The sequence below is a fragment of the Hippopotamus amphibius genome, chromosome 3 (genome assembly GCF_030028045.1).
Source record: "Hippopotamus amphibius kiboko isolate mHipAmp2 chromosome 3, mHipAmp2.hap2, whole genome shotgun sequence".
NCBI classification, from domain to species: domain Eukaryota; kingdom Metazoa; phylum Chordata; class Mammalia; order Artiodactyla; family Hippopotamidae; genus Hippopotamus; species Hippopotamus amphibius.
The window spans coordinates 421712-447561 of NC_080188.1; the positions used below are offsets into that span (position 1 = coordinate 421712).

Below are 25850 nucleotides of genomic sequence, written 5' to 3' on the forward strand. Positions count from 1 at the left end.
CTGTCTTTGAGCCTGATGTCTCCACAAACCTGTCAAATACCATGATATGGTTATCAATTCGCAAAACCAGAGCAGAGAACCTTCATGAAGTAGACAAGTGTATTCCCATGTTTTTGATGTAATAAGTTATAAAAATGAAGTCATTGGTCTACTGGACTCTAAATGTGATGGTTCCTGGGTTTCAGGAGGCCAGTACAGAGAAAGCTGCCCCAGAGCATTTTGTCTCAGTTATCTCTGGAGCTGGCATCAGTGTTCTCAGCCAGGTGTGCTGGTAAGTTAAGTTACATCCTTAACCAGGACCTACCTAATGTATTAGGAATACAAAAGAGTGTAATGGTATCTGTCTTCAAGGGTTTACAGCTTGGTAAGGAGACAGCGGGGGGAAACGTATTTATAAATAAGCAGTAAAAATAAAAGGAGTCACGAAGGACAAAGGGATGCCAGAGAAGGGAAAGATTAACCCCAGAAGGGGGGAGATTGGGGGCAAAACACTTGAAGTAGGTCTTTCAGGATGAGGAGTCAGGAAGTTGGCCCAGAGGGAGACTTCAGAGCCTGCGTTCTGATCCCGAGTCATCACGCACCTGCCGAGTGTGCACTCCTTAGCCTCCAGGCTTCAGTCTAACGGGATAGTGACGCGAGAATACCACATCGTAAGGGTAATGTGGTTACTAAATGAGCTTATGTAAATAAAGCACCTGGCACCGAGAGTGCATGTGATGTGCCTGCTGGACACATACTAAGGAGTCACTGTGAGTTAATATTAGTACCAATAACAAAAATCAAAATCAAAAATTACACGTGTGGGGGTAAACCATGGCAGGCGTGTGAGATTCGTTTCCACAACGCTCACCAGGTTAGTTTGTTCCTATAATCTGTATAGTCAGATAACAATACAACAGTTTAATTTTGCATCTCTGGGCTTAAAGGGGATGAAACGTGACACAGCAACAGGAAGCAGCCGGTAAACAGGGTTCACTAGTGAACCATGAGGTCTAACACGACCAAAGAAATCCTTTCTCTTGTTGGCAAACTCTCTAAGAGTTAGGTTGTACAGGTTTTTTTTGTTTTGTTTTGTTTTTTATAAAGACTTAATTTATCTCAAGAGTCAAATTTCCCTTTGGTGAGCTACTGATGAATTTGAAGGCTTTGCCAGATTGCTGAGTGGGAGATTTTAAGTTAGCCATTTTTCCTGACTTGCTTTTGATTATTTGATATGGTTATCTGGAGGAGCAGAAAAACCTGGCGGTTAAGAGCAAGACTTTGAAATCTGATAGTCTTGGATTAGATTCCTAGATTTGCAACTTACTGCAACCACTTTTAGGAAAATTACTTTTTCAATAAAAGCTTCGCACATGGTGCGTCGTATGTGCTTACTTAGTAAGTGCTACCATGATTATCAGAGAGCAAACCATGGCAATCAAGAATTCAAAAGAAAACATTTAGAATTGAATCATTTCTACTGAGAAATGAGATAAATGAATTTTTAGTTGAATGGAATGAAGGAAATTGTAGTCGGATCAAAGGTACAAAACAAATTCTCTTCGGGAATCCATGAACAGTTTGCACGGCTATGTGACTTAGAAGTGAGTCTTGGCCTTGTAGGGAGCCCTGAATTTCTTAGTGAACTTGTATATTAAATTAGTACAACACAACTGTGCCTCAAGCAGTACCGTATCTTAACAGGTATTCAAATATCCAGTAACTATATGTGATTCAGATACCTTCATAAAATAAAATAGAAAATTTCAGTATTAAATTAATATGAAAGTAAAAACAAGTTGTGTATCTAAAATAATGCAAACTAACTGTAAAAGATCGCAGAAGCTGGCATGATTTAAAACAAATGGTTTGGACTCTGTTCCCAAAGGCCTTCTCAGGAACTTGTCACGGATCAGGACATCAATGATTCTGACCCTCTTTTCCTTTTTAAATATACCGCCTGTGGCAGATTAACTGTATTCATAGCCTCAGCTCTCCACCCGTCACGGTACTCACTCTCTCTGCCTCCACACTTTACACGTCCTCTCACTTCTGCCTCACTTACGTGACTTGCTCTGGCTAACGGGACATGAGCCAACGTGACGCGAGCTGAACCGGAGGAACTGTGCTCGTTTCTGTGCCCTCCTACACCTCTGCTCCTGCCTCGCGGACACGCCCGGGCTGGCCTGCCGGGCGGCTAAGCCGTCCCACTTGAGAGCCACGAACCCCAAGACACGTGAGGGAGCCCAGCCAATAAGCAAAGAACCTCCAGCCTCATCTGCCAATCACTGACTCATGAGTGAGATAAACGCTTATTTACGTCAAGCTAATGAGCTTTTGGGGTGGTTTATAATGTAGCATTGTTGTGGCAACAGATAAACAACAGACCATCTCCTCTCAACTGGATCCTCACCAGGATGTCTAAACAAGCGCAAGGTCTCTCATCCCTTAAAAACAAGCCTTCACGCAATCTCTTATTTTCCTCAGGTTAGTATTTTTAGATTCAGCTGACTAATGAGTTGTCCCATAGCTGCTGTCACCATTCTCTCTACCTCCTATTCTTTAACCTACTCCGGCTAGCTTCCAGGCCATTCGCTCCACGAGAACAGCACTGAAGTCACCAATGAAATGATAACTCTAATGAGTGATCTGGACTTTTCGCCTGTTTCAACACTGCTGCCCGTTTCCTCTGCCACAGGCTGGACTGTGGCTTCCTCACCGCACCCCCACACCCCCACCTCAGGTTTATATATTAAGAGATAAAGGGCCTTTAGGAAGGAAGTAATTAAGGTGAAATGAGGTCACAAAGTAGGGCCATAACCCAGAAGGATGGGTGTGCCTATAAGAGCAGAAGGAGAACAGGAAAGTGGCCTGCAAGCCAGGAAGGCAGCTCTCACCGGAAACAGAACCCTCCAGATCTTGGACTTCCTACCTTCCAGAACTGGAGACAAAAAACAAATTTCTGCTGTTTAAGTCACACAGTCCATCTTGTTTTGTGACGGCAGCCTGAGCCGAGTAAGAGAGCCTCTTTCCTGAGACACACTTTTTTTGGCTTTTGAGACAAGAGACAATACTGGCTTTCCTCTGCCTCTTCCTGTCTCTACACGTCACCTCACTCTACCTGGAGGACATGTTGGCACTTCTCAAGGTTGTGTCCCAGGCTTTCTTTTCTTCTTCTTCTATACTCTCCCTTAGCTCTAATCCATACTCAGTTTCAGTCATCTCACATCCTAGATATCTCAATTTCCTGAGTACTCAACCTAAAGCAGCTCTCCCTAAAAACTCCTTGTACCATCTAATCTCATTCACACAGAATTCACCCGTGCCTTCTGTTTTATTGCGCGCCCCCAATGAAACACAAGTTTGATGAGAGTATAAATTCCTGTCATCTTGCTCAATATATTACTTTTAGCACCTAGCATATAGAAACTGGATAAATATTTAAAAACAATAAAACCGGGATATGTTTTTGGCCATGATGAAGTAACAAAATGAAGTTGCCCCCTCACTTTAAACAACTTTAAAACACCCACGAAATATATGAAATAATGTTTCTAAGATAACGGATGACAGGAAGTACAGGACGGCAGCGATTCCTGAAACATGGGAAACGAAAGGAGGTAAGTCCTAAAATTTGCTCCGTCTTACTGCTTGGAGTTTCCAGGCGGCCGTGCAGGGGGAGCCCCGACAGAGCTGGGCGATGTTCCTGAGAAGGGAAGACAGCGTCTGGAGGCGAAGGCGTCCCAGGTGACTGGAGCGAGTGGAGCGGAATCCAGGAGCCGGGGCTGTGGCGAGGGCCCGTCCCAGAGCTCCTCGCGGGTCTGCAGGTGCATCCTGCCCCGTCCGTGACTGTTCCCCAGGGCTGGGACACCACCCCTGAGAAGGACCGGGCGGGAAACACCTCGCGGCCGCACAGGGCTGGATATAACGGGGGCTCCCACTCCTCGCACCCGGGGCACGCGATGCAGTCCTCACGCAGGTACTGGTGCTGCCGGCCTCGTGGGTGAAGTGAGCCCCTGAAAGGGTGTAAGCATGGCTTCTGAGACCCGGCATGGTCTTTCGCTGACGCCCCAGTCTTCACACAGCTGACATCCTGACGCTTCCCTCTCTCCCGACTCGAGCCGCCCCAGCCGTGTCCGAGCCCTCTGGCCTGCCAGGAGCCCCGCGCCTGCGGCCCTCTCCCCGCACGCCCTCGTCCCTGCCCCCGCCCCGCGCTCCGCCGCGCGGCCCGGCTGCCTCCCCCGCGCTCCTCCTAGGCGCGCTCACTCGGCTCCCGGCCACCCCCCCCCCGAGAGGGCTCCCCGCACCGCCCGCGACGTGGCAGGACCTCCCCGGAAGGGACGCCCGCAGCGCCGCCTGCGGCTCAGGAGCTCGCGCGATCTGGGGGGCTTCTCCCGACGTCCGCCTCTGCCGACAAAGCGGAGCGCGAGGGCGCGGGCACCCGGCTTCGTGCCCATCCTCCCGCACGTGTCCGGCATCGGCCTGGCACGCGGGAGCGCGCCGAGAGCCTGGCCTCTGAAGCCCAGCGCAGACGCCAAGGCGCCAGCGGACGCGGCTGCCAGGCGGCCTGGACCGGCAGCTGGGGAGGGAGGAGAAACGCAGCCAAGGTCTTGTTCCCGATGAAAGAAACGCAGGGAAGAAAAGCGCTGGCGGGATGGAGCCGTGCAGAGCCGCCTGTGGCCGGCCTCCGCCGGTGGCTGCGCAGGGGGTGCCTGCCGCAGGCCCCGCACCGACAGCCGCAGGGCACGCAGCTCCGGGCGCTGCTCGGGGCGGCCGGGCGGGCGAGCGCGGCGGCCGGCCGCGCGGCACGGAGGCGGCTGCACTCGCAAGTGAAGACGCGGGAGGACAGAGGCGTAGAGGCGGGAAGAAGCGCACGTCCGAGGAACCGCCGTGCGGCGGGGCGCGGCCGGCGGCCGGCGGAGGAAGAGCCGCGCGGCCCCTGAGCTCGCCTCAGGCCAGCGGGGCCGGAGGCTGCAGGGAGGGAGGAGGAGGAGAGGCAGCAGACAGCGCCGGGCAGGCGCCCGCGGCCCTCCCAGCAGCGCGCGGCGGGACGGAGCAGGTCTCGGGGCACAGAGAGCAACCGACGCCCAACCACCGCGTGCGAGGCGGCGGCGGTGCGGCCGGGCGCGCGCCGGCCACGGTCAGCTCGGGCTCCTACCAGAGGCGCCCGTCTTGTTCTCTAGGCGCACCCCGTCCGGCTTCTAGAATCGGCGGGCCGCGCGCTTCTCCCGCGAAGCGCCACGCGGCCCACGGCGCCGGCGGGCGGGGCCCCACCGGCTCTGCCGCCCCCGCTCACGGCAGCGCCACACAGCGGGCGGGCGCGGCGGCGGCCCCGCAGGCGCGCGCACGGACGGACGCCCCGGTCCGGGGCCCGGCGCACGGACGCCCCGGCGCGCCCGAGGCGGCGCCGCCCCCACAGCCCGCGGCGGGCCGCCTCTCCGGGCCTCGGCGGCGGCGCGCAGGCCCCCGAGCCCCTCCGTGACCGCCGCGCCCCGCCGCGCGCGCCCCCGAGGGAAGAGGCCGCCGTCTCCGCCGAGGGAGCCGCACGCGGCTGCCTGAAGGACCCCGGGCCATCCCCGGCGCGGAAGGCGCTGCGACGGCTGGCAAAGCCGCGGGCTCTGCGGGCGGGGGAGGAACTCCAAGAGGAAAAATCAAGGCGAGGCGGCGCCGCAGCGGCTGCTCCACGGCTCCCGAGGGCCGCGGCGTCCGCACGCCTGAGAGCCCGGCACCCGCCCCGCACTCGGCTCCTGTGCGGACGGCCGTCACGGGGTCCCCAGCCGCACGGGGAAGGGCGGCTCCGACCCCATGAGAATACTTACGGTGACGGGGGCACAGTTTCAGTATGCTTACCGATGGCACTGGTGAGTAACAAAATACGAATACGAAGCCCAGGGAATAAGGACGAGCGCAGTGTATTTATTATTTTTTACGCTCACATATCTGTCTGGGTGTCATCCAGTGCTGACCAAATGAAGCATGCGGATTAATGAAGACGTGAGGAAACACGGATCTCTTATGTTTTCTTAAACTCATATTTTCTCATGGTTTGTAATCCAGAGAGAAAAGCCACCTGACCTGACTGCTCCCACAGCTCTTCCTTCCTGAACGCATTATGAAGTAAAATCTAGTATACAGAACGGACTGATCAAAATGGGATCCGTTTGGCCTGTAGGTATGTACCACAGTCTCCTTTTAATGGCGCATCTTAGTAAAGCACCTACCATTTAATGCTGATTTCCCTAATAAGTGATGTACAGCAAGAACAAGCCCGGTGCATAAATGGACTTCTGTCTTTACCGTCATGGCGTGCTTCCTGAGGACATCACGGCAAGAACAGAGAAAACTGCGTAGAGCCCTGTTTCCGAACCCGCGGCCCACCCCGCGTCCCGTGGGCCACCGAGTCTGCAGGTGCCGCCGGACACGCTCGCAGGGCGCGGGGACGCCGGGAGCCCAGGAGGCGAGCCGAGCGTCTCCCAGTGTTCCTGGACCGCAGAACCTCCGCGCACAGAGCACCTCGGTGCACCGGCAGTTCCCGGAACACACCTCGGGACGCCTGTGCAGCGCACGAGACTAAAGGGGCGACGTCGTCTGGAGACATTTTTCTGTCAACATGAAATTTAGAAAATCATCTACCCTGCGCTCCACAGCGTCGCCACTAGATAATGATTAGCATGCTGACTAAGCACGGGAAGGGACTCTAACTCGCAATCTTACTTTTAGATGTTAAAGGATATTCTGTGCCAAGGACTGCCTCAACCATACAAATTCAAAAGAATATCTTGAGTTAGGACTCAACGAATACTGTGAAATGTTCATGAGCAGGACAGAGAAGGATGCGTGGCTCGTCTCAGGTTTAGGTAGTTTAAGGAGTGATCACCCATCAGTTATATACCTGAGTGAAAACCAGAATCCTGAATGGAAAAAAAAAATGTGTATATTTATAGTCATTTTTGAGGAGAGATGACAAAACAGGACAAGCTGACAAACTGAACTTTTTTCAGTCATCTCAGAATCCAATTCAACGTTGTCACCTTGAGTTCTGAACTTTTATGGGAAGATTTAACAGTAGGAAAAGTACTGTGAGGATAGTAGCTTTAAGTACACACCAGGTTATTCTAGTCTGAAGTCTCCTCGGAGGTGTCCAAAGTCCATTTATCACATCCAGATACGTACCAATTAGGAAAAGGCACACATTTGCTTTAGGAACTCAAAAGACGCTGACATGAAAGAGGTCTATATTATTATTTTCAGTAGTTACACAAAATTTTAGGCCATTATCACTTCAAAAATCGTCTCTTACAATTAGCCCTTCACACCCCCTATTCTGCCCTCTCCTCAAATCTACATCATGTGCAACTATTAGAAAAAGACTCCTTAGAGCTATACCTAGATCGTGTAGTTTATCACAATTCACAGAAAGAATTCTGGGTTTCATCTCTTTTCCTTCTGTTACACTCACCTGGTGAACCCCAATTACTATTAAGATAAGGGCCCACCTCTCTCCAAGCTTACATGCTGGCAACTGAGATAAAGTCGCCAAACTGTTCAATCCTGTTATTTCTTGAGACAGTATTTCAAACGTCATCCACAGAGCTCAATACCTGCCATACTGCTCTTAGATTACCTCTTGATTCGTAGAAAAGAGGCTCTACTCTCCTCAATATTCTGCCCATAAACTTATAAACTGATTTGCATCCTCAAATATCGTTCCCACTATTCTCATGTTTTAGGAGACAAATGAGTCTGCTGGCCAAAACCAATCTCTCTAATGATGCCCCAAGATATCCCATAATCAGGTCGGGCTTCACTCCATTCCCCTACCTGCCCTCTCATTTTTCTATCTTCAACCTTTCATTTTCCAATGGCTTCTTCCCATTGGCATCTAAACATCCTTCAACTGGGCTTCCTCTCCCTACGTCCCTATTTTCTCTCCAATCACAGCCATTCACATTTTTCTGTGCTAGTTTTTCTTCATTTCCTCTCCCGGCATTTACTCAATCATACGATTTCTGGCTCTATTAGTCCACCAAAACTGCTCTCTCCCAAATCTCTAAAATAACCTCTTGTGCTATATTCAATGAAACATTTCAAGGCCTAACTGACCTCTTTTTAACATTTTACTCTGCTGTTTTTTCCCCTCTTAAAACACGTTTCCTCTCACCACACTCTGCTGGCTTTCCTCGTGCCTCCTGCCTGCTCTCATCAGTCTCCTTTCGCGCACATCTTTTCTTTTCTCCGTGTCTTTGGGGCTCTGAGACCCTATGTTCTTCACATTTTACACTGAACAGTCTCTTCCACTCTCGCGGCTTCGATTATTTGCTGACCCCCAAATCTCTGTCTCCAGCTCAGACCTCTCTCCTGAGCAAGAAACCCGTATTAACTAATTGCTTCCTAAACGTCTTTTCTTGAATACCCCACCAGCGACCTCAGATTTCTCATATCTACAACTGAACACCCTGCGTGTTCTCTCACATCTCAGTGAACATGACGACCAGCCATCCAGATGCTCAAGCCCAAAACCTGGATGTTATTCTTTATTCCTCTTTTCTGTAAGATTGGCTCTAGTTCACAGATCTCTCTCAAATATATCTATTCTTCCCTATTACTGCCACTATTAGGGCTCAGGGTGTATCTATTTTTTCACTAACTGATGTTGACCTCACAATTCGGGCTATGCTTCCCTCAGCAGCTTTATCTTCTGCTGTTTTCCCATCTACCCCCCGCCTCATCCTTAATTCCTGTTTTGTGTCTCAGCTATACGAACCAAAGTAATTAGTACTCCAGACAAGCCTGCTCTCTTCTGTCACCCAAACTTTCCCCACGCAATTTGCTTCTGCCTGAAATACTTTCTGGACTTCTAACGCTTTGTCGTCCTTCACATTCCAGCTTAGAAGCAGGAATTCTTGCCTAATTCTCTGAACCTGGCTTCACTTTCCCAGCTATGTGATCCTGCAGTCCATCTCTCTCTCCCATCACAGCACTCACCTTTCTACCGGAGAAGCCTATTCACTACCCTCCATGAGATGATAAGCTCCTCGAGAGTACAAACCATGACTTTCCCCATGTGATCCCCTTAAAACATATAATGTCCCACTTAAAACATAAAATACACCCTATATATTAGATACGTAAGCGATACAGATCTTGTTTTCTCACTTAGATGGAAAAAAGAACGTTTTGAAACTTCTGCAGTGCCTAAGAGCATATTTGTAGGCATTCACTAAGTATTTGTTGAAACAAGGATAGAACTGCATTTCTTTTTCTTCCTTTCCATGTCTACAGCCGATATATAGCAGTACAAATATCGTCAGGTATAACTTCTGAAACTGTGTATTAAACTATATCTGGACAGTTAATCTTGAAACGTTTAAAAACGAGACCTTCGTGGTAGAAGCAAAACTCTTCATCAACAGAAATATTCCATTAATTCACTAATAGACATTGCCCTAGGGATTTTCCCTAGAAAATCCTGTTGTTAGAAGTCTACCTCAAATTTCCAGTCACTAGTATTCTATGAAGAAGAACAACACATATAAAACTAATAATGAATTTTAGAGTCACCTCCGAGAAGGCAAAAAAGCAGTATGGAATATCAAGAATAATGAGAAAAAAACAACACCTTCAGAAACATTTAAAAATCAGGTAATATAACAAATATTGCTATAAATACAACTTTATAAAAATAATGTCCTTGTTGATTACATAGAAAAAAAAAAGAATGTTAAAAAACAAAAAAGGAAAGTTATCAGTAAAAGATAAATAAAACTTTAAGCAGAACAGGAACTACTACTAGTAATTTATTAAATGAGAAAAGGTGAAAAACAACTCTTAATATGACACTAAAGTTTTTTTAAATGTCACAAAAAGATCTGAAGTTGATTTGAAAAAGTAATAATTAGGCATCTTCCATCTTATTTTTCTAGGGTGATCTCATATTTAGTGAGGTAAAGAATCATATTAAAATGAATTTACATTTATACCATAGAAAGATACAATGGTTAAGAAGCTGAAAGGAACAAAATACAGTGCTGTTGAAAAATGACAATGTAAACTACCTTCAGTATGAAATGAGGATGGTATAGAGAGTTAAAAATAAAACACTACACTTTACTCTCCATTCATGGAAGTCTTTTAAAAATATGTGTGAATATTTTCAGGTGAATTATAAGTTCCTTTAAAAAAAATAACTATCAGACTCCTTCCCTCTTTTTTCCTGACATACTATTTGCTGTAATATTATTTTTGGTTATCTTTATGGCAAGAAACAAAGGGCATTACTTTTAGATTGGATTCCTCTTTCATAACGGAGACTCCAATTTGATCCCCTTTAAAGTTTTAACCATATCACGTTAGTTAAATGTTTACTCACTGCATGTTAGATATACTGAAATAGGTATTATAAATTTATTAAGTAATTGAATTTTGGGGGTCATAAAAATCTTCTAACCTATTAAAACAAGTTTAATTACTGCTTTTAGTATTTTAAGACCTGAGTGTTCTTTTAGCTTTTAAAAAAGTTTTTTAAAAAGGTAACAAAAATAAAACCACCAATACCTCCCAGACCCCACAAAAGGCGCCCCTAGAATACACAATGTAACGATGCAACTATATGATAAAATATCCTTGAATTTCCACATGTAATCTGGTACTTTTTCACATCAGGGAAGTCCTCAACAAGCAGTACCACACTCTCACGCATCCTAACTTGTCTAGCACCTAGACAGAAGCAGAGTTGCAACTGGCCACGATGGCAACGACAGTGTTTACGTCACATCTTTGCTAGGTTCCGGGGTAACAGTCTCCCGCAGGCACCAACGTCAGGTCAGTATAACTGAGTGAAGCCCATCACTACTTCCTAAAGTAATTTCAGTTTGCATTCTGGATTTAGCGTTACCTTCAAGTTACCTGTATGTGACTTTCTCCCTTGCTCGGCTCTGGATTACCTCCATAAAGAAACCCTCAGCTTTGTATCCATGGAATCTAGTTCAACGTCTGACAGGAAAAAGCTACTCAACAAGCTGCTGATTTATTGGAAAAAAATTTTGTTCCTTGACACTCTTTGAATAAATAGAATCTTAAAGTGGTTCCCCAAGCAGTACCAAAGGGCCTAACGCCTTAATGGTGAGTGTGAGACTGATACCCTAGGATCATTACACATGTTATAGTTTGTATGGATTTAGCCATGAGATAGTTTTTACTTCTTTCCAGATGGTCTCAAATCAAGACAATACATATATCTTAGCCTGTAGTGTAGTAGTTAATTTTTAGGTAGCTACTTGGGCATGTTTATTTGTCAAACTGTTTTCTATATTTTATACTAGATCTATCAGACGCAAAAGCAGGCAATGTTTACATTAGTATTTTAGAAGCTTTCTATGTCTCAAATAGGCTTTAACTGGCTTGAAATCCTGGACACGTTTAGATGTGGGGAAGTGCACTGGAACATTTAGCAGCACCTAATTTCATGAGTTTCATACTAGGTGCCGAGAAATTAGATTGTCCAAATATTTTGGAAATACAACTAAATCAGCTGTTCTTTTTCTACCCATTATCTCATACTTTACTCAAGGCACCTACAATGAAACTTTAAAATTAAGTAGAGAAAAACTTACCTAGTTGGGATTTTGAATAATAGTTTGCCATTTGTCCACTGTTGCAAGACTGTCGTTTATGTCTTTTGGTTGACATTTCTGTGGTCTTCCATGGTGGTCTTTTTCTTTTGTTCAATTTGCTAAGAACTTCAGAATTATCGGAAGGATTCCTGTCACAGTTAACACATTTACTTAATTTACTATTGTCAAGTTGGCCAGGAACTTTATCGCTTGAAAGACTATTTGCTTTAGTATTTTCTATCTCTATAGACTGCTTTTTAAAAGAATTTTGCCTAGCAGAATGGGATCTTAAGGTAAAGCGCTTTGATTCTTCTATGTGAGTTTGATGACTACTCCCACTGTTAACAGATTCAGGAGAGTAAATGATTGTATTTAACTTAAAAGTATTTCTGTGTTCAAGACAGTTGATCTTCCTCAAAAATATTCTACAATCTTTTAAGGTTTTTGACCTCCAGTTGTTTGGACATACATTTCCTAGTCTTGGTCCCTTTTCAAAATCTTTTTGGCTGCAGTTTGCTCCATTCTCCTTTGCTTCTGACTTAAATTTATTCTCTAAACTAGCATGTGTTTTGAAGTCAGACATTGCCACCCTCGGTTGCAAAAAGTCATCCCTGATCTCAGGTGGCAAAATAAACTGATTATCTACGGTGTTTTTTCCTTGGAGTGGGATGTCAGCATTTGTTCCCCCCTCAGTCTGACTCAAAAACTGGTTCTGGCAAAAAAATCTCAAGTTCCTGCTTTTAGAGATCCAAGAACCTGTTCTTCTCCACCTTTCACGTCGCACCCTCTTCAACTCAGTTCTTTTTAACCTAGTTAGTGTTAAGTTACTTCTCACATTTAAGAGTGGAGAGCTAACCATTTTATGCAGTATATGCAGCTTCCCTGCTGATTTTGAAGGAGACGATAGTGCAAATTTCTTAAAGTGCTTTCTGAAGGGGCTGGTGTTAAAATCAGAGAGCTTGGTGCCTAATTTAATCCCTCTGGTGTTTATTACTTCCAAAGGGTTTCGTGCATTTGCTTTTCTAACTAGTGAAAGAGACTGTGTTTCTGTTGTTTGCATAAACCAGGTACTGAGTGCACTCAAATCATACTTCTTCTGAAAAAGCATTTTTACAGGTGAAACTTCAAGTTCTAAGAGACAGGTGTCCAAAGGGCTTGCTATTTTGAAGTTATGTTCAATGTGTTCTCTTTTTTTATGAATACAATTTTCAGCTTCATCTCCACTCACGGGCACCCAAGCATTTGTTATTTGCTCAAATCTATTGTTTAATTCCTCTAATAAGGAATCGTTTGAAGTAGAAGCAGCCCACCACCTGAGCAAAGGGTTTGATGAAATTATAGGGTCCAAGGATACTTCAGAGATGGGTATTAAGTTGTCTTCCAAACGCTTTTTCGCCTTCCTTGAGTTTCCAGCTCCCGGGGCACGTCTGGAAGCTATTTGAATCCTTGCCTGCTTCTGTCTGTCCTTCTGGTGTTTACCTTCCTGCAAGTGGAGTTTACACGACCCGTGGAGCAGAGCATTTCCATAAATAAGTGAGCTGGAAGATGCTAATGAATGTAAGAAATGCAGAGAGGGTTTTCGATCCCTAACAGAGTGTCTCAGAGGTACAGCAGCGACCACACTCTTCGATCCATTCCTACACGCGTCCGCTTCAGGGCGCCTTGCATCCACGATGCCCTGCCGGTCACACTTCTCTTCAGGCGGATTTTTTTCTAACGTGTTCTCTTGTCCTAGAGGAGGTAAGCAGCTGCTAATACTTACTTCTCTCTCTTGAGGTGAAATTCTGTTAATAGTCACAGATATGCCAGAGATTTTCACTTTTGCAGGTCTACCAGGCTTCCTAACGATTGCCAAAGACTTCTGATTTGGTCGAATAATGTTCTTGGGAGGTTGAGGTATCACAGACTTGTTCTTGATAGGTCTAACAAATTCAAAGCCAGACCCCAAGATCTCACTTTCAGTAGTCACACTTGAAATAGCACTTATTCTTTCACCCGAGTCAATTTCATATTCTCTAATATTTCTGAGACTGTTGTATCCTGTTGGGAAATCAGCAATATTATCATTTAAAGACACACCACTGCTTATGTTTACACTTCCTTCAGAAACATGCCTTTTAGTTCTTCTTGACCTTCCATAAATAACAGTGACCGTAATACTTTTTTTATATACACCTTCTTTTACCTCTGATGTGAGAGATTCCGGGCTTTTCTTTTCAGTACTAAAGGACTCCTTTTGACAAACGGTGATGTCCGTTTGGTCCGTTTTAGGTTTTGGTGGTCTTCCAATTGGTCTCTTAATCTGTTTCACAACCTGGGGACCTATTTTTTTAGGCCGACCTGGTTTTCTCTTAAACGATGGATCCGCAGCACTGCCTGAATACCCTTTAAGCCCCCCGTGCGGCTCCTCACCACGCACGTCGTCTGTAAACGCTGCAGAGGATTCCGCAGTTTCTTTTGCACAATTGAACTTGTTTAGTTCTTTCTGGAGAGTGTCACTATCATTAAGATTAGAATTATAATTTTCGAAGTTATTAGAATTTGGGATATTCTCATTTGTTTCCTTTTTTTTCCCATTTACCTGACGAGGTGGTCGTTTTTCAGAAGAAGGAAGGTCACGATCTGATTCGGAATTACCGACGGACGTTAAAGTATATTTGACTCCTTCACTGCTTTTAACCTCAGATAAAAACATGAGTTTGATAGGACTAGAATAGTTGGCAAAAGAAGAGCTTTCAATGGCTTCATATTTTGTTGGTACATTTTCCATGCTGGAAATCAAGCTGCCTGTTTTCACGGGTGACTTTTTCTGGTTATCAGGTCTTCTGTGATTCAAATCTGTTGTAGGTGCATGACTGCTTTTAACACTGGTGGGTGCTACTGCGGACTTTGATAAACTCTGCTCTTTGCAGGCCATTCTACTTACAGTAGGGGTCCCATTTCTACCAGCAGGTTGATCTTTACCATCAATCTCTATCAACTTCTTGGATGCTTTATATCCTTCCGATAACGACTGCGTATTCCAGGACCGTTTGGCCATATTTATTGTGTCTTCCAAACGTTCCACAACAACTTGTAAATTAGAATTCATGGCAATTTTGTTTAAATCCATATTGTGTGAGCTTTCAATCTGAATATTTTTTACTGGATCTTTTTTTTTTGTAGAGTCAGACACTTTTTTGGCCTTTGGGGATTTTTTGAAAACATAATTATTTGTTACGTATATAGAATACCACCCTGGGGGGACAATGTTTCGTTTAGCTCTGCTCAAAAGTTCAGGCATGTCACTTTTCAAAGGAGTTTGAGTATTCGCTAATTTTGGATTCTCCTTATGATTTTGCAAAGAAACTTTTCCAGCCACAGATTTCTCCTGTGATTTTCTCATGCTCGTTTTCTCAGGAGAAGTTGTTTTAAAGCTTTCTGAGAATGCATCAAAAGCCAAGTTAGTTTCTAAATTAAGAAGAGGTAGTTGCAATGACTGTAACCCACAATCCAGTGAAAATGTTTCTGCACGATTATTATTGTGAGGGCTTTTAGAGTTTTGTAAAGAAGGCCCTTGGCAATGATAGAATTCTTCTTTGTCCACTGAAAATAGTTCATCTTTGTGCATAAATTTCCTTGGATTTTTTTCAGTGTATTTTTTTCTTGTGAAGTTTTCATCAAGACTAGCAAGTTCTCTTTTTATCTGTAAAGACTGTCTTCTAAATACGGGTGAGTCAGGAGAGTGGTGCATGGCAAATAAGGTTTCTTGACGCTTACGAAATCTTGTCTGAATAATTTTATTTTCCACCTTTTTATCATGTTGACTTAGTAATTCCATAAAACTGTAGTCACTGGCCTTTGCATTTTGCAAGAGAGAGGTTATTAAGTCTCTCAACTTTAAATCATTATCTGTATTACAATCACTGCTAGAGAATTTTATAAGGTTTGTCATATCTATCGTTTCTATTGATTTTAATTTTTCATTAATACGATCCATTAAATCTTGAAAAATTACAGTAGTTTCGCCTTTTTCATGATTTGTAGTACAATTATTGCTGTCTTCCAAGAGCAAAGAATCAGAGTTACTGGGCTTTTCAGTTTTATGCGTTTTGCCTTCATGACCGTCTCCGTCATTGTTTATCTCTGCTGGTGTCAGAGACGGAGGCTGGTTGACGTTGGTTTCAAGTCTGTTATTTTCTAAGGCGGAAAGCTCTGAGATGACACCTTTCAATTTCTCAAATCCTTCCGTCTGTACAGGTGATAACGGTGGGGGTGAAGGACTCCGAGATCTACAGACATCTTTAAGACTCACTGAAACGTCACAGACGTCCCTCGATGAAAGAGGAGTCTGAGAGGCTGATTTTGCGGAATGAATGCTTGGTAACAGTCCAGAACAGCACCTGTGAGAATCATAACTGTTCCCAATTCCTCTAGTCATTACTGTCTTAATGTGGTCAACAGTTACAGTCTGGCAAGATAAACAATGTAAATCTTTAATACAGACTGGCAGAGGCACAAAACCAGGGCTCTGTCTTTCATCGTGTAAACACCCTCTTTCTGCCAGCCTATATTCACAACTACAGAACAGACCATCTAACTCATCTTCAGTGAGGGGTTTTTGAGGTCCTGAGGACACAGGACACGATGTGGTACAACAGCAAAGAGAAGCAGCACTCTGCGCCTGGACTAGGCATCTCAACACAGCCAAAACTTGCTGCTGGTGCTGTGCGCACAAAGACGCCCAAACTTGGCTTAATGCTGATTTTCCTCTTTCCATTTTAGTAGCTTCCTCTGATTTTGCATCAACAGTTGAACTAAAAATAAAAATCAAACAAACAATGAATTACAGCAAAAATACTAATATCATAAGGAATGTTAACAGAGTTTGAACAAAAGATATTTTGGTATTGCTGGACTCCTAACTCCTATGGAGAGCTGCAATAGTGACATCCTGATTATTGTTGAGCAAAAATATAACGAAGCACTGATGATAATTAATTCCCTGTGACAAAAGACGCGTCAAAGCAAAGCCCTATTTTTGGTGACATAAAAGCAGCTGCGGATGGTCGGTATGATTGTATTTCAGAGCTTGCTGATGTTTAGTGCTCTGGATATATTAAGAATATTTAATGGTAAGTGCTTCAGAAGGAGTTAACGTTTTTGTAAAGTAGACATTTTATAAGTTATTTTGATAGTTATCAGTTCATATTAGTACAAATAAGAAAAGATGTAGGAGAAAATCCTTCTTATCTTTATTTAAAATAGATATTTTTCAAGGCAGTGAAGATAAATTAATAAAAAAGTTTTGCATAGCCACAAGGAAAATTAAGGGATTTAGAGTTCATATAAATAACAGAATGTCTTTTCTCAGATTAAACGGAAGGCATTTTAACCTAGTAAGAAAATAAAAATTTAAGCTATTTAAAAATGAAATCTATTTTTAATTGATTTTAAATACTACGTTAATTACATCAAAACTAAAGGCATTACTTACCTAATTATTTCATTTCAAATGCTGGAAAATGTCCCACTGCAAAAACTAACATACATCTAACGTTAACTAAAACCCAGGATTACCTGGCAACCAATGTAGAAGTCTACAAAAAAAGTCTTTTTAATCCAATACCAGCAGCAAGAAGAATAAAATATATTAAAAGAATTCTGTTTCAGAAAAGTATCTATTTAAATTAAACATATCACCAAACTCTGTACATGAAAATAGCCTCCCACTCGTGATTTCTTATGCTTGTTGTTAGTTCCTGGTTTGTAGAAATTTTATTTAGGGCTGGAATTGAAATATCCTGATTATGAATTGTATAGAAGATTGTATTTTGTTTAAATAAAGGGTTATTATGTTCATGAATATTAAAAATTAAAGATTTTTTCTTTTAAAATGAAAAGTGAAATTTATTTTAAAAATTTTCCTCCCTAAAACTGGCTTAACCTGTTTCACAGATAAGTATCCAATATTTTTTCTACATTTTATAAAAACTACGTTATTTGAGTAGCAAAAACAGCAAATTTTGCAAATTAGTTCAAAATTTTCCTAGAAAAAGATAACTTTACTGAGATTCACCAATGTTTCACTGCTAAAACTAGCATGTGATTTGACACAAAGTAGCTACCAAACAAAGAGAGGAGAGATATGAAATTAAAATAAAACTTTTTAAGTCCAATGCCACCTCTAGACAGATGAAGATAAGACATGACCTCAGTATTCATTCCTTTCTGAAAATAGTTTTTTGTAAATGTTTCCATGGTTGGGAGTGTAAGATAATTGAACTGACTGAAAATTCACTATTGGATAATTCAAAAAACATATGTAGAGAACAAAGGCAGGAGTAAATGTTAACCATCAAATAAGAAGATATAAGTGATATTATACTCTTTCGCAGCAAATTTAAAATTATAATGTTCACCTAAGCAAAAGAAAACTCCAAAAGTTCTGATGGACACATTGCCAACAGGTTTCTTTAAAAGTAAAGTTATGGCCTATTAAACACATCTGTGACTAAAGAGAGATTTTTACATGTTTCTCAGAAAAATACATTGCACTGTATTTTAAAGATTAACATGCTTTCATAACAGTTTCTGAAATGCTCAAATGATTTTTTCAGTTAGTAAAGTCTAGAGTAGAAATAAAAATTAATGACTAGTGTTAACTATTCTGAAAATCACTGATTTTTATAGCTCCCTTTTAACATTCCAAGGAAGTTTATACTTGGGTTTCTTATTCAGTTTATTATTTTTAATAATGGAACTACAAAAATCTCAGAAATACCACAGTGGCCAGTAATTTTTATCTAATGCCATGTGAGGAACAGCTTTAAAAAGTTACTAATTAGATATTCAGGTATTAAGATCTTTTATATATATATATATATATATATATATCAGATAACAGATAACTAAGTTCTCAAATTGTAAAACTGCACAATATGATTATTTGGCTTCAATTTTTTTTCTTTTCCATATTTCCTGTATGTCAGAATCTCAAAGAAAAACCTAATGTATGAGTAAATAATTGAATACACGTAAGCCTCCAATCTGGAATTTATTCTCAATTGACTATATAAAGATTCTAAAATTGTGTGTTTCACAGCTTGCTTGTTTTTCTTGCTAAAATTTTTTCTAACCTTTTCCTCTGATTTATAAACAAAAACGTTCTGCGTTTTTTTTTTTTTTTTTTTTTTGGTAAGTTTCTATCCATTTTGCCCATTACAAGTTTTGTTGTTGAAACTGCTGTCTCTGGAGAAAGTTAATTTCTAATATTAATATTAATAAAACTGCTTCCTAAAGTGAATCAAAGAAGCCAGTGTAGTCAGTTTTTTTTCTTTTCTTTTCTTTTCCTTTTACTGAATGAGTAAATCAATCACACACCAACAGTGTTGTAAATTTAAGTGCAAAAGCATTGAAGTGCTTTACTACAAATTACAACCTAGAAACACGTTAACTGAACAATTAAAATTCATACAATCAGATTTAGATATATAACAACACAAAGTAGAAACAGAATTACAGTACATTTACAACACAAGACAGATACATGAATTCATTAGAAAATATTGTAATAAATAATTCATGAATTATAGTGCAATTGATTTATGCATAAATATAACTAATTGCCTAACAATCAGTTTATATTAACAAAATCTGTCAAAATCAAGGCAGCCACAGAGTTTTACTAAATTACTGCGACAATGGAAATACTGCAATTAAAAAACAAATACAAGTATTTGTACTGTAAACAACTAAAAAAAAATCAGTCTCACTAAAGTTAGTATACAATTTAATATAAAATTGTCATTAGCTACCAGAAATGGTTTAAACAACTTTACTGAGCAGTAGTTTTCTAAAAACAGAGGCACTGTTTTTTCTTTTCCTTCTTTTTTTTTTTTTTTTAATATAAAATACTTGAACATTCAAATAAGTAGAAAGCACATAAGGGTTGCTTTCACCTTCATTAAAAGTCTGCTGAAACTGGGTTTTTCAGAAAATTGTCAATTAATAAGTAGTAACTGGTAACTAAATTTATAAAGTACTTTGAAAGTTTGACATAAAGAACATCTTAATAGAATCACTGGGGAGAAGGGGAACCCATAAACTTCCCTGCCTTTCCTGGTTTGTATAATCAAAAGTTAACTCAATAATTAGAAACATTTTGTTTCTTTTAAAAGTTATGGGTTGATCATTACCTATAAACTATCAAAAAATATTTAATTTACTATTTCTGACCAAAAATAAATACAAGTACTAAAATGCTGCAAATTAACTATAATATTACCTATAAAACTACTGATCACTGTGAAGTCAATAGCAAAATGATCCCTGATTTTATGAATCCTGTAAAGTTTTTGGTCAGGTCATCTTTTAAATGATATAAAAGTGTTCTGTAAGTATCCCTTTACTATAAACTTCTCAATCAATTTATTAATGTAAATATAGTGTGAGGAATAAAAAAGCTCAATACAATATAAATATTATGTAATGCATTCAAGCCCCCAAATTTTTGCAAGTAAAATTCTGTATAAAGAGGTCAATAAAATTGTTTTGAAACATTTCCTTTATCTTTTACTTTGTTTTTCAATTGGGGGGGGGAGGGGAAATATATTAAATAATCCAAGTCCTGGCCCTCACAAAATATGGCTTAATTCTTTAAAAAGAAAGATGACCCTGACATCTGCTGTTCTGCAATCTACTATGTATACTTTCTGGGGGGAAGAAAGAGCGAGAGGATTCATACCCTAGTATGCAGGTAACATCAATGCCTGAAGAGGGCTCAGCAGAGATCCAAGAAACCAAATAACTACTTGGTTGTGTAGTTTCCCACTCTTCAGTTTCTTTAAACATATGTAAGCAGTTTTTAAATGTAATAGCTGAAAATCTCTTTAGTATTACATGTATATTGGATTATTAGATACACACAAACACAAGTGTAAAAACACATGTATTTGACAAGGTGCACTTACTTTTTAAATTCAGCTTTAAGTATTCCTTTTGGACTTAGGAAAACTAGCTTAGGAAAAATGGTCAGAACCTGAATTTTAACAGAGAAAAGGGGCACTCGAAGAAGTCTGAATTAATGAAGCAAATCCCCATTCTTTCTAGGGAGGCACATGCTTTGAGACATTTTACCACTAAAACTGCATACTCCATGAACCCAACGTGGATACTCTGAACCACACTTTAAAACTGCTATATAAAATTAATGGTCTCTCTTACGAGTCTAGTAAAAGTTAAAATGCACTGCCCAGCTTCTAACTACCCAATTAGTAGAGAGTTTACATTACTGAAAGTTCAAAACAGCTTCAGTGTTAAATATCTGTAAATCTATTCAAGACCCTGAACAAACTGCAAATTTGGTTATTAGCAAAATGATAATGTATCGCCCACCAAAATGAAATCTGTAATTCATTTTGATAAACTGAAAATGTTTTGAAATGTCACAGCAGCAAATATATTAAAGTTACACTGAGGTTTTTCAATAGCAGGAGTGTGTCACAATCCTTAAAATTTAAAGTAGTCAAAACATCAACTAACCAGCACATTTAAACCAAAATTATCATTCTCAAGCTTTTTCTGTGCACATTATAAACATGCTCTAAGTTGCATTCCAACTTTCTTTTCTAACCTTACACATTAGCTTATTTTTCAAATGAAAAACAAAATTAAATTATTTTAATAATTAAATTTAAATTACTTTTTGTTCTTAGTATTCCATCTTACATTAAAAGATTCTATAGCTGCTGGGGTTACCTATGTGTCAGTGTTTTTTAAAGTATATACCTTATAAACCCCAGCTTCCTGCTAAATCAACTATTAAATGATAAATATTAAATTTCATTATACATATCATTTAAGGTTTTCTTTTCCCTTCCTGGTGGATGCACTTGAGTGCATTTCATATTTCATAGAATGCACTGTAGTGTACTAATACTGTATATATTAATTTTTATTAGTGTGGAGATAGCTGTCTGTGTAAACTTTGATTGGTTGTTTGATATACTTACAGTAAATGTAAGTACATTATGCAAAAATGTTTACAAACTATTAATATCATATTTCCACTATGAGATGGTTCGACTGAATGGCTGGAGTGGTCTTTCACCAATAAAAATGTTTCACTTGACAATTACTTTGTTTTCCCACAACGCTTTATGCTACTGACTACTAAAGAAAACCTGAATCTTTTTTCACCTATTATACAAGGATTAAATACAAACTATCAGAATTAAGTAAGCAACTATAGAATTCTGTCCACAGTGAAAACCCTGAATAAAACTTTTTTTTTCAAAAGGCATGTAAGTGGTTTCTGAACTGTAAAATTTCATGTCTCCTGTCAGAGTGAGCATCTGTTAATTCCCACACGTGTGTATACAGACACACAAATACACACCTGTGCACATACACGCACGCAAACACACACGCACGCACATACACACACACACATTTTCCTAACAAGTAATCTACACAGGCTTGCTGCTGGTTTTGCAGCTGCCAGTCCCTGAATCTGTCATGTTATATAACCCAGTGTCTGGTAATCGGAGTTTCTTCTTCGGAGGAGTCTTCAGTGTTCCAGATCTTTCTTTTACCTTGTATTCTAAAGTGCTGTGAGGTACCCCATAAATTCCTTGTGCTTTGGAAACACTCATCTTTCCGCTCATCACCATGGCGATAGCCTCTTCCATGATCTCATGATCATACTGCCGGTAACGGCCGCGTTTTTTCCGGGGCTGCTTATCTTTTCGATCCAGTCCATCTTCAGTATTTTCAGAGGTTCCATCAACTGTTCCATTTTTAGAATTAAGACACAAAGGAGAGAGGTCCCCATGTAGAAAATAAGAGTCAACGCTTGAGTGAGTTACGGGCCCAGAACATTCTATTTTGTTCTGTTTAGGGAGTATATTTTTCAGTTTTTGGAGAGCTGATCCTTCAAGGACTGGAGAGGTTTTGGAAACTTGATACATAACATCCAGCAGACCAGGACCATCAGGCTGTGGTTTTGGAACAGAACTTACTCGCAGCTGAGGAATTTTTAACTGTACAGTAGGATGTGTTTCGTATTGTAGGCTTTCATTTTTTTCTTTAAATTGAGTAACCACTTTCTGTAGAGTTAACTGATGGAGGTAACTGGAAGCTGTTGGGAATTTTAATTCTGAGGTTTCAAGTAGATTGAGTTTACTTTTTTCTGTGCGCTCTGCTTGAGCTCTTGCCCACAAGGCTACTTTTTGCAGCACTGCACAAGTTTCTTTACTGTCTTTATATGAGTAACTATCACTGAAATCTCGAGTTTTGTTTTTAAAAGATGCAGGCTTCCCTGCTGGTAAGGCTTCTAAGTGGAGAAGTAAAGTTTTTTGAGGTATGCCATAAAGTATGCCTGCTTTATTTACGTCCAGTGCTCCAGACTGAATGTCTTTCAAAGCTTTTGAGAGCAAACCATCTGCAAACTCAGCACTTCTTTCCACATAGTCCTCTCTGTTTCTGTGTAGTCTCCTGGATGGATGGAATGAAACGATGGTAAAACTGATGCATGAGAGACTCTCACACAGCTATGGAAGGGGAGGGTCCACTCCTTTATTATACTCCTTGCTTAGGTAACATCACTGCTTATGACTCTTTTAAGTCTGTGAGATGTAGTAGTTACTCCTTATCAAAGCAAACGCTACAGTCCTGGTAGGACAATGTGTCAATTGTACGGTGGCCTCAACGGGCAGACCTTCCAAGAACATAAAATCCTATCTCAGTATTTGTAAAATAGTCTCATGATGTTGCTATTCCTCTGAGAGATGCTTGCAGAGCAACACTTATAATTTTTTACAATTAGAGTTCCATTATATAAAATACCCAAATCCTAAAGGAGTTTTTGTTAGTAGAAACGTGACGTTACCGCTAAACAAGTAATAAAAGAGTCAACCCCTTTAAAGGAAATTTGTAGCAGCAAGAATATTTCCAAACACAAATACCCCATATTTTCACAAGACTAATTTTTCTCTAGATAAAAATTTTAAATCTGAAACAACTAGATAAGTTATATTTGGGTAAAATACTTTTAGATTTTATACATGTTATTTCTATTTCAAATGTATCATTGTAACTCTCAAAGTTTCTTAAACAGAAAGCTCACTATACCTTACTACTCAGAAAGCTATTACAGCCTTAGTTGAAACAAATTACACTCTACTTCTGAGATTTAAATGTTACTAAAAAGCTTCCTATGCAGTTTGTTAATGGGAAGATGCAAAAGTTACAAAAAAAAAAAAAAATCCAAAAATCCAACAGAACAGCATTCCACTATTAATTATTTATTTAATTAATTTAACAACAGCTTTCAAAGCATGAAAGGACTTTTTGTGGCGATTACTATATATATTAAGTAGTCTGCCACCACACCTAAAACACAATGAAAAAAAAATCTAAGCACTGTAAGTTAGTTATAAGAATTAGTAAGTATAGTACTTTTAAAAGTGGTTATTTTAAAAAATTATAGTGCAATTACATATTTCCCTTAAAATTGCCTCCTAAATATTGAATTTAAAATTCTCTTCACTCATCCTGCTTCTTAGTGTGTATTCTACGATTAAGCTGGTAGTTCATTTTAGTAACATGAACTAAAGTTTGGTGATTGTTCTGATAACTTTTCTTTAACAGAAAGAATAAAAAAGAAAGAGAAAGGACACATGAAAGGTATGAAAGACACACACTTATGAGTGACAAACATTCTGGAAGAAAACTATACATGTCAATCTATTCAGAGTGGTATGGAGCGTTCTCTGCATAATTCCATGTTAATATCAAGTTTCCTCGATATAGCTTACCCAGCCACTGAATTTTCAGAAGAAGGATCACATATGGATGACTCTTCAGCGTTTATGCTGGTTTTCTTTGTAGAGAGATCTAACACTCCATCCCCTATAATTTTTGCAAGAGAAAAAACTTTATATTTGTGACAGATAGGTAATCCTTACATTTTAACATTTCATATTTTGATGATCTCCTAATTCATGACCTAAACATTAGCACTGGTATTTGATATGTGGCCATTACCAACTCCTCTTGTGGCTTCAGCAACAGCACATGACGGCGAAGGCACTACACAGGAAAAACGGGCAGAGAAGGAGCGGGCGCTGCCGAGCGTGGGAAGAGACAAACGGACTAGGTATAAAACGTTTAAAATCCACCCTTGGTCATTTCCTCCGCTGTTCTGCAGGGAACAGTCACTGACTGCTTGTTCAATAGAAACACGACTGTTTTCTAGTCCAGGATGCCCAGACGATGCTTTGGGAAAGTAGGAACAATGCACGTTGAACAGAACAGAGCGCACAGGAAGTACGATGATGAGTAAGAGAGCAACAACGAGCCTCCGCTCGGACCAGCGACGCGCGGAACACATGCTTTAGCCGACCCGTGACTCTGTGTACAACCAGCCTATTTTTTAGAACTCAGTACAAAATTCTACTATTTTAAATAACTGGAATGTACAACAGTTGAATCACTGCCTATGTAATATACTGTGGTTATATCTGTGATTGGATGAAGACACAACCATATAACTGCCTATGTATTTGTTACTAAAATATGGTTATTTTTATTACTATTATGTTGAATTTATATAGATAACATTTCAATGATTCAGATATGTTGTTAATCTGATAAACTTCAAAATAAAAAATAAAATGAATTTCAAACAGCAATACATACTGTGAATGTCTCTACTGATAGCTAAAAAATTTGAAAATGAAGGCTATGAGAAATCATTTTAAGAAAATCCATGTTTAAAAAATATACTAAAAAATTCAACTAGGTTTAAAAATAATTCAATTATGTGCAAAGCACTGCTTTAGGGATCTGGAGGGCAGCATCAAAAAGGCATAAAAAGCACCTATCCTCATGGTACTTACGATCTAGTTAGACAGTTCATACACCACCACCACCAACAGTCACATTTCAGGCTGATAAGTGCTACTTAGGAAAAATAAAGGAGAGTGAGCTGATAGAGTCATGAGGGTAGGGCTAAGGCAGCTGCTATTTTATCGGGTATTAGTACAGGCCTCTTTAACTTAAAGTCCTGAACAAAGTGAAGGTACCACCCAAGCAGATTATCTGGGGGAAAGCTGGCAGAAGGAGCCGCTTGTGCAAAGGCTATGATATGGAATCATATCTGGAATGTTTAAGGAAGCGCAAAGAGGCCGGGGTGACTGGAGTGGAGTAAGCAGACTGAGATCAGAAGTGAGGTGGATCACACGGGGCCTCGCAGGCCATGGGAAGAAAGTTTATTTT

The 25850-nt window shown here is 40.7% G+C and overlaps 1 protein-coding gene across 9 annotated transcripts in view; it reads right to left on the reverse strand.

The window, feature by feature from the left end:
• LCORL (ligand dependent nuclear receptor corepressor like) overlaps positions 1–25850 on the reverse strand; it is a 179003-nt gene that overhangs the window by 6936 nt on the left and 146217 nt on the right. For 5 of the 9 annotated variants that reach the window (XM_057726699.1, XM_057726700.1, XM_057726701.1 and 2 more), the window contains 2 exons: positions 24389–24482; positions 11592–16387 (listed from right to left, as the gene is read on the reverse strand). The exons of 1 other annotated variant lie outside the window; for it this stretch is intronic. In XM_057726699.1, the coding sequence (XP_057582682.1) occupies positions 11592–16387; positions 24389–24482 (4890 nt within the window). Of the gene's footprint in view, positions 1–11591; positions 16388–18970; positions 23067–24388; positions 24483–25850 lie in introns of those variants that run through there. 3 more of the 9 variants (XM_057726704.1, XM_057726706.1, XM_057726713.1) reach the window with 3 other exon arrangements.